We start from the raw sequence: 9,806 nt of genomic DNA, 5'->3' as shown, positions 1-9,806 counted from the left end.
TGTGACGGGACCCAACGACGGATAGGGCCAGTTCCGCAGTTCATACCAAGTCTTCAGTCAGTTGAGCAATCGATCCAAGTTAGCAATAATCGACATTTTTTTTTGTTGGCCTGGCTCCCTGTTGCACTGAGGCAGACCTCAGAAACCTTGGGTCTGGCTTATGATACCTACTGTAAGTCATCATGTTTCATATCGCTTTGAACTTCAGGCTAAGCCAAACGCTAGGCCTCTAGAGGCAGGTTTAAGAGGCTATATAGTACAGGGTAAGACTAAGACTAAGATTTATATATTAAATATTTATAGGAATACAGCTAAAATAGTCAGGATAAGCCTGTTAGTGTTAATTCAAAGACAATTGTAGGGTACAGTATGTACAATTTCAATCCCTGAAGCCAAGGGATATGATACAAAAGCTTTATCACACATGTCTCAACTTGGGAGTTCAACGAGGACTTGAACAGTTTGTCTACTCTAGGTTGATACTAAGGTTTAGGTATATTGGCTAGTTCTCTTTACAGTAAATGATACACACTGGTGATTAATATTCACACTTAACAGTTGGATAACTTTAACTAACTGTAGTCGGAATCATTGAAGTATAGGCCTACTGTCATTGAATACAGTTTCTTTCCACAGTCAATAATTGACTACAAATTTAGCCTACTTTTTACATTGACTGCTATACATGCCAGGCATCATAAATGTGTTAACTCTAATTCTCATTTACTCCGTTTTCAAGCAAACATGCATGGATTGTAAGGAAGGATGGTTACATGGGTTAATGCAAGGCTACTGGAGTTCAGACACAGATGAAGATGAGGTCAGCTGTAATAAAGATAACGACGCACCCTCACCAGAGGAGTGTAATAAACTTACTGTGAGTCAACTGACATCTAATCACCAGGTGGTGATCATATCCCCCAACCCCCCCCCCCCACCCTAAACTAACCCAACCAAAATCAAACAAATGTGACAATATCTTGTAACTGAATGAACTGTTAAAACATTCCAGACCTCAGTGTTTATTATTGCAGATAATCGCATTGAAACAATCACTATTCTGTCCAAGTAACATGTTGTAAGATGATCTGTACGTACTATGTTTGTTTCTCTTTTCGTGACTTTAGATACTTTCATTTTCACTCTGCAGAGGAAGTCAGCTCGAAGGTTGGAGAGATTTGAGCGAAGCAAGAAATGGAAAAAGATGAAACAGAAGGAAAAGCAACAATTAAAGGAACAGCAACACAAGCAGTTACAGCATTGTGAAGGTTTTTGTCTTATTATCTGCTGTAAACATGCATGTAAACAGTAGTTTTATTGCTGCATGTCAATCCAATCTTTCTTTCAAATTTTGTTAAATAATTGACCTATTTTTCCAACTATGTTCAGTTCTCTCACTGAACATTGTTAACACAATCCATCAGGTTTACAACTTTCAAGTTTAATCTTCAGTGTTTGTTTTGTAGACATCAGCTTTCCTTCACAAAATGTCACCATTTTCTATTCTTTTTCATGCTCTCTTTACTGACAAGTTTATAGCAGAAAGTTGTTCACTTTATTTTGAAATTATTCACTTCATTTGAAAGCAACATTTGTCAACTGTTTCATTGCCTCCTAACTGTAGAACAAACAGACAGTTTGACGAAGAGCGACAAACCAACGAAGAAGGAGATTAAAGACATGATTAATGCAAGACTTGATAGTGTCCAGAGAAGTGAAACAATACCAAAGATCTGTGTTGATATGGGTCTGACTGGTTTCATGAGTGAAAAGGTAGATATGAATGTTAATAAAACTGAAAATGAATGTTTTATAAAGCACAGTAAATGATTTATTGCATTGATCACATATTGGCAGTACTAAAGATCAAGTTTAACTTACAGAATTAGATAACAAGAAGCAACAATACCGAGAAATGTAACAGGCTGGAGGAGGTGAGAGGGGGGTGGGGGGAGGTGGAGTGGGGGTAAAGTATGGTATCCGTCCTTCATTGCAAGTCTGTCTAAATTGTTGTGGGATTTTGTGCATTTGGGGAAATATTAGGATAAAATAGTTCTTTAAGGTGCAGATTATCATCCCATACAGTTTGATGCCCCTACATAAATCAGTAAGTGGGATTTACAATTTGACCCACTCCCACCCACCTATCATGCCCTCTTACAATTTTAATGAAAACAATTCGAGCATTGCATGGTGGCAGATTGTGACATCACTGGAATATCTGTACCTTGCCTTTCCTTTTCATCTACCTAGAACTTGTGTTTTTCATAGTGGAATAGCCTCGACGCATAGTGACTACACTGTTCTAAACTATTCCACAAGTGCATGAGAATAGTCCCGACTCATAGTGACTACACTGTTCTAAACTATTCCACAAGTGGATGAGAGTAGTGCAGACTCATAGTGATTGTACTGCTGTATGACTATTCCACAAGTGGATGAGAATAGTCCCGACTCCTAGTGACTACACTGTTCCAAACTATTCCACAAGTGAATGAGAATAGTCCTGACTCATAGTGATTGTACTACTCTATGACTATTCCACAAGTGGATGAGAATAGTCCCGACTCATAGTGACTATACTGTTCTAAACTATTCCACAAGTGAATGAGAATAGTCCTGACTCATAGTGATTGTACTGCTCTATGACTATTCCACAAGTGCATGAGAATAGTCCCGACTCATAGTGACTACTGTTCTAAAACTATTCCACAAGCAGATCCAAGTAGTTCCGACTAATATTGATTATACTGTTTTAAAACTATTTCACAAGTGGATGAGAGTAGTCCAGACTTATATTGACTATACTGTTCCAAACTATTCCACAAGTGGATGAGAGTAGTGCAGACTCATAGTGATTGTACTGCTCTATGACTATACCACAAGTGGATGAGAATAGTCCCGACTCATAGTGACTATACTGTTCTAAACTATTCCACAAGTGCATGAGAATAGTCCCGACTCATAGTGACTATACTGTTCTAAAACTATTCCACAAGCAGATCCAAGTAGTCCCGACTAATATTGATTATACTGTTCTAAAACTATTTCACAAGTGGATGAGAGTAGTCCAGACTTATAGTGACTATACTGTTCCAAACTATTCCACAAGTGGATGAGAATAGTCCTGACTCATAGTGATTGTACTGCTCTATGACTATTCCACAAGTGGATGAGAATAGTCCCGACTCATAGTGACTATACTGTTCTAAACTATTCCACAAGTGCATGAGAATAGTCCCGACTCATAGTAACTATACTGTTCTAAAACTATTCCACAAGCAGATCCAAGTAGTCCCGACTAATATTGATTATACTGTTCTAAAACTATTTCACAAGTGGATGAGAGTAGTCCAGACTTATAGTGATTGTACTGCTCTATGACTATTCCACAAGTGGATGAGAATAGTCCCGACTCATAGTGACTATACTGTTCTAAACTATTCCACAAGTGCATGAGAATAGTCCCGACTCATAGTGACTATACTGTTCTAAAACTGTTCCACAAGCAGATCCAAGTAGTCCCGACTATTATTGATTATACTGTTCTAAAACTATTCCACAAGTGGAATGAGAGTAGTCCAGACGCATAAATATTGTACTGCTCTATGACTATTCCACAAGTGGATAAGAATGTTAAACCATAGCTCAAGGTTATGTGAAAAGTTGCAACACCTGGAAATATACCCATAACCGTGCAGTGCAGTGGAATTTATTGACTCATCGTATCCTCACTGTTCAATCTTTTCAGGAAATTGATCGTCTGGCCGGTCAATTGAGGAGATTGTATGGCTCCAACCGAAGATCTCCCAAGCCGCTGCATGTAACTCTCACAAATCTAGAGCCAGGGAGTTTGGTTTACCAAGCTTGTGAGAGGAAAAATGATGGCTTCCGTAACTACAAGGTAATAATGTGATCATGTCATCTGAATGATCTCAACGTCATCATGTTAACAAATAGGCACTGCTGGTCTACTACCGAGATATCTGTGTCATTTGATGTAATTGATTCATCCTTGCCGTGCACAGTAGTATCGATTGATTCTTTTGGCTAATATTTCTTTCTTTGCTGTAGGTCCACATGACAAGCGAAAGCCATCTTGATATGTTTCCTCTGGAGAGGATAACATATTTAACTCCGGACTCAGAAACAGGTCAGACATCACTAGTGTAATATCGATTGATCACCCTTAAAAAAAAAATTCAGCTAGGAGTAATGGTTTAGTCTCTATATTGATTGGCATTTGTAACCCCCTCCCACATACACACACACAGAGTATTTTGAAAAACCTCAATAGTGCCCCATGATTAATGTGACAAAGCTCTGAACCATTCATTTAAATTATAGTATTTCAGTGTTAAGTATTTCAGACTTCAGTTACATATTTTGATTCTTTAATCAATTCAACCCTCATCAAGGATACCATACACCTCTCACACCCCTCCCCGTCCCCACCCCATCCAACATTTCATGATTGTTTTAAGGAGATGTGTTGCCTTTTCTTCTGCAGTGTTAACAAGGTTGGAGGAAGGTAGAGTTTACATCCTGGGAGGTCTAGTAGATGAATCCCCTAGTAAGGTAATCTTCACTCATTATTACAAGAGATTAAAAAATTCAAAATATGGTATGGATGTTATTCATCCCAGTTTTTGAATGGGTTGCAACGTTTGATCAATGTCAGCAGAAGTATTGATGTATTGATTATTCAAAAATTATTGTGTATGGTCAAGCAACTATGATGCCTTCGCTACTGTAAATAAATACCTATTCCAGCATTGTCACATTCAATAATAATTGTGTAGGGTAAATCAACCTATGATGCCTTTGCTACTGTAAATAAATATCTATTCTAGCATTGTCACTTCAGCCAGCATTCAGAAATTAATGATTCCATGCCACTCATTGAGGGTCATTGCCCATCATTGTAGTTGCTAGGAAACAGTAAGGAGTTATAATTTCTGTGACTGTCTAATTCACTGCCCACATTTTCTTTGATCTAAAGGAGAATAACTGCAAATGGATTAGTTAATAATGAAACAGCATGACTAAAACCCTTTGTTACCTTATTTACCAATCAATGAATGTTTACAATTAACCATGACACTGGCCACATCTGATTCTCTGTGTTGTTTATTTTATCATTGTTCTTGATCTCTTTTATTTATTTGGTCAGAACTATACTTTACAAATGGCCAGTCAGTGGGGACTAAAGACTGCCAGACTTCCAATCAGTGAATACTTACAGCATGCTGAGACTGGATCCTACAACAAAATCTTATCCATCAACCAAAGTAAGCTCAAAGTTGCTTGCATCTTTGCATTAATTATTGCCAATTTTTCGTTAAGTACTAAAGTGCATCTTAGTTGAAGGCCATACTTGATATGTAGATCCCTCTTGGTGAATACAAGAAACCCTTTGATATATTTGCTAAGGTCAAAGCTCATTTGAGGTCAACAGAGGTCAAAGTCTGAAAAAACTTTAAATACATTAACTTAAAAATGAATTCTTGGTAGAATTTCCCACTTATTCCATACATTTCTGCATGATGAGTACAAGAAAAATTTGGTAGAGGTCGATGGTCAACAGAGGTCAAAATCTGAAAACTATTAAAAACGTTACCTCAAAAAGGACATCCTGGTTGAAGTTCACGCTTGGTCCATACGTTCCGCGTGATGGGTAAAAAAGCCTGTTTGATATTGGTGGAGGTCAAAGGTCAACAGAGGTCTGCCTGTAATCAATATCATCATGCAAAACTGTCTTGGCAACAATATTTGTCAACATGGAATGAAATCACCAGTTACTTGCCTATTGATATTCAATTGGTATAACTGTCTGGCAGACTTTCTGTAATTAATGTGACCAAAGTGTTGCCTTCATATGTTGAGAAATAAACAGTTATGTTCATAGAACTTGACTGATGTAAAATCAAAGAAGCTATTTTAAGTGACAGTGGTCTGTATCTTATGGGCGGTAGAGAAAGTTCTGGCAGCTTGTCTGATATCATATTTATTGATGGTCAAATTTCTTTGAATGTTGTAAAAGACTGCGAAAAGAGGTTGAAAGGGGCGTGGCAACTTTTACAGTGCAAGTTAGAAATTATCATGGATTTGCACTGTATTAGCAAAGCACCACAGCACTTTTTATCCCTTTGAAAGGGCACCAAGGTTATTGACAGTCAATTGAAATGGAATCGATGCATTACAGATAGAAACTTTATTGTCCATTTCAGAAAACGGAAATTATTTCCCGTCGACAGTAAACATAACAGAGTAGTGAATACAAACAAACCTATACAATAAACAAGCTATTTGTGAACAACTAAGAGAATAAAACTAAATAAGCAGAACCAGAACAGTAACAGAGGCAGCACAGAGGGTTGCAAGTGACAGATCACACACTGTGGCCAAATCGCTTTGCATGCGAGTTAAACAAGTGTTTTGCCTCAGGTAAGAAAGAATTACGGAACCTGGACGTTTTAGTATGGGGCACCTGTAATCGTATCCTGGATCTGTTGAACATGATAATACTATGAAAAGGGTGTGTGTGATCTTCTTTTATATTATTTAGTTTCTTCATCAGACTCTCTTCATATATGGATGAGAGTGACTGAAGGCTTGAACCAATCCAGCGTTCAGCTAACTTCCGAACACGTTCCAGCTCTGCCCTGTACTTCTTCGGCATACTGCCAAAGAAACATATAATACTAGACGTTATGACACTTTGGATGATTGACTTGTAGAATAATTTCATGATGGTATAATTAACTCTGCATTGTTTCAAAGTAGGAGAAAACATGAACAGAAATGACAGACAATTAAAGGACCAATTCAGGGAAGCATTTGCAAATTCTCCATGTAGATCTGTTCATTTCCTACAGCTCCAAATATAAGGTGCAAATATCTCTGAAGTTTTGTACAATTTTTTGAGCTGTGCTCAAGAAAATGATAAGCCTAGGGCACATATTGTAATTTGATTAAAGGGGCATGTCAGTTCTTGCCACCAAAAAGACATGGCTACTTAATGGGCATAACAGCAAGAGGTTGGGGCACTGAGGAAAATGCTTTCAGTGCCCATGTCAGTTTATTTGGTATGCAAAATTCTAAGAACATGCCTTAAAGATAGCATATTTTTCTCACTCACTACTTGGGACTCATTCAACAAGAATTATGAGACCATGCCTTAATGATGGCATAATATTTCTCACTCACTATTTAAGCTCATTCAACAAGAATTATGAGACCATGCCTTAATGATGGCATATTATTTCTCACTCACTACTTGGACTCATGCATCTAGAATTTGCTGAAAATACCTGCTGTCAGCATAATTGATGTTTCATTTAACATCATACTTTTTCTTTTTTCAGTTTTTGACATCTTACTGAATTTCTACCTCGATGGAGACTGGACCTCTGCCCTCCTTGCAGGAATACCAAGGCGAAAAGGTTTCATTCCAAAATGAGCTTATTATTTGAAGTATAGTGCTCGTTCTCAGAATGCTAAAACGTGTCAACTCCTGTTGAGCACATTCCCTGAATTTATTTAGGTTCAAATGCGTTGTACTGTAAGTTCTGTTCTAAAACGGGTGCCTAAACATTCTGCTTTCTTGCGGCATTATGCTCTTGCCAACAAGAAATGCTTGAACAGAAACCATTAAATCAGTAGTAAAGTCACATTAATCTCACAGCAGATTTTGAACGTACTACAGTGGCGTAGGAAGGTACTTTTGAGAGGGGGGGCTGAAGATTGATGGCCGGCCTGGGGGAGGGGTCTAAGGGGAGGGGGTGTCCCCCCTTTGGATTTTTTTGCATTTCCAGGTGGCCTCAGATGCAATTTGGTGCAATATAGCACACTTCAACACCCACTCCATTTTGTAAACTTAATTTTGTATTTTCCCCTGGCCTTAGATGCAATTTGGTGCTCCAAATGAGATTTTTTTTCTCATTTGGAAATGAAAAAGGGGTTTTCTGACTTGCGAACCGGGGGGGCGGAATAATACTTCCGCCCCTCCACATTTTTCACTGGGGGGCTGGCGCCCCCCCAGCCCCCCGGTTCCTACGCCCATGACGTGCTATATGTTCAAAGTCTGGTTTCTTTCAAACTAAGATATATCAGCCTTTAGTCTATACAGATTATGTTACTATATAAGGGAGACTTAGACAAAAGTTTTTTTTTAAGACTTAGTCGAAAAAAAATTGAATGTAGAAAGAATTTTTTTTTTTAACAAAACCATTATATTCCTCTTATTGCTCTCAACATTACTGGTTTTCCTTTCCTTTTTTAATGGTCATAGCCTTTTACCTGTCGTACTGTGTTTGTACGTGGTCATGTTAGCAAATATTTAAGTTACGCACATCGTATACCAACTGCACGATAACTTTTTCTAAGTGGCCTAGCTTAAAAAATGTCGAATTCTTCACACACATAGCCCAAGTATAGCGGAATATAATTGTCCAATCAAATAACGCGACGAGCACCACTGCCGCGCTGATACTAAATATCTATGGAAAATTAATACCGAGTCTCACATACAGTTAAGTCTCTTGCGCATTTTCGTTGAAGTACTGTATAAACGCGTAAATTTTGTCTTCAGCTAGCTGACACGTAACTACGTATCGCAAAACCGGTCCCAGAGCATAGTCTCGCATTTTTGAACGAAGTTTGTGTAAGACAATGTTAATAAAACAAATGCAATTTACAGTATAAACTTGGTAGTAATGTATCACAAGAAGGTCGGTATTGCAAATGTAGGCATATATTTTCTATTCCTTCTTCTTTTCTGTTTGTTTTCTTTGTGAGTGCGACTGGGGTGGAAGTTCGTTCGGGTTTATTATAATTTACATGTGAACATGAAAATAAGAAGATCGAAATGAAACAAAACAAACAATTTTCTCATTATTAGTCTGTGTTTAAACACTGGAAAGGTATCCGTTTGCGCAAAGATAAACTATACAAAAGATCGGCATACATTTGCCACGATAAAGTGTATTGTATGCAGAACAAAAGAACGTAGCAACGCTGGTGCCAGGATCTTCCAAGTTGCTTCGGAGAGTTACTCATGCATATCGTTAAGCCCCTCCCATTCTGCATAGGACTTATGCAGGGCAAGGGAGCTCTTTTCACGGTGTGTGTCTACAGAGTGTTTAGGGGTCATTGTGCAGTTGTGACGCCGCCGGGCGCCGACTCGATTTGGCTACGTTCCCTAAGGCAGATGTGCCTATAACTTCCAATACTGTGAATATTGTAATCTAGGGTGAAATCATTTTTTGTTATGAAGTGTCAAGACTAAGTAGTGTCTCATCCTGCCTCAAACGATCCAAAATGGCTATATTGAATTTGTGTACAGGATATAGCATCTCATGTACCTTGTGGAGAGGATCTTGTGAGAAATAGAGTATGTTTACAAGAGGTAACCAGCAGTTTTAAAGAGTTCATCAGTGTTTCAATCTTAGCGATTTGTGGAGATATTGTCATGAATGTGTATGTAAACCTGTATAATGACCTTTGACATGATTCAAACACTGTTTACAAGAGGTAACCAGCAGTTGTAATAGTTCATCAGTGTTTCATTCTAGTGTTTATTAATTTTCTGACTCTACAGCGGGAAAACTACAATTGAATAAAGTGAGAAAGGAACAGGATAATCAACCAATCATCAGTGTTATCGATGGGACCTACTAAATATACTTTTATATTTTTTTGTTGTTTAAATGAAGTCATCCTTTTTTTGAAGGTATTTTCAATGCAATTGGGAAGCGTTTTTAACAGAATCAACTAGTTGACATACAACCATGCATAAGCTGCAC

General features: G+C 38.0%; 1 protein-coding gene across 1 annotated transcript; it reads left to right on the top strand.

The window, feature by feature from the left end:
- The first annotated feature begins 12 nt into the window (after positions 1 to 12).
- LOC139982185 (tRNA methyltransferase 10 homolog B-like) lies at positions 13 to 8,049 on the top strand. The gene is made up of 9 exons (XM_071994774.1): positions 13 to 172; positions 740 to 877; positions 1,151 to 1,268; positions 1,625 to 1,773; positions 3,752 to 3,904; positions 4,075 to 4,153; positions 4,511 to 4,578; positions 5,174 to 5,291; positions 7,368 to 8,049. Exons 1-9 carry the CDS (start codon positions 161 to 163, stop codon positions 7,460 to 7,462), a joined length of 930 nt encoding a protein of 309 aa, XP_071850875.1. The 5' UTR covers positions 13 to 160; the 3' UTR covers positions 7,463 to 8,049.
- Positions 8,050 to 9,806: the final 1,757 nt, after the last annotated feature.

Source organism: Apostichopus japonicus, chromosome 16, assembly GCF_037975245.1.
Source record: "Apostichopus japonicus isolate 1M-3 chromosome 16, ASM3797524v1, whole genome shotgun sequence".
NCBI lineage: Eukaryota > Metazoa > Echinodermata > Holothuroidea > Aspidochirotida > Stichopodidae > Apostichopus > Apostichopus japonicus.
Note: the sequence above shows the minus strand (reverse complement) of the source record. Positions and strands in the feature narration are given on the sequence as shown.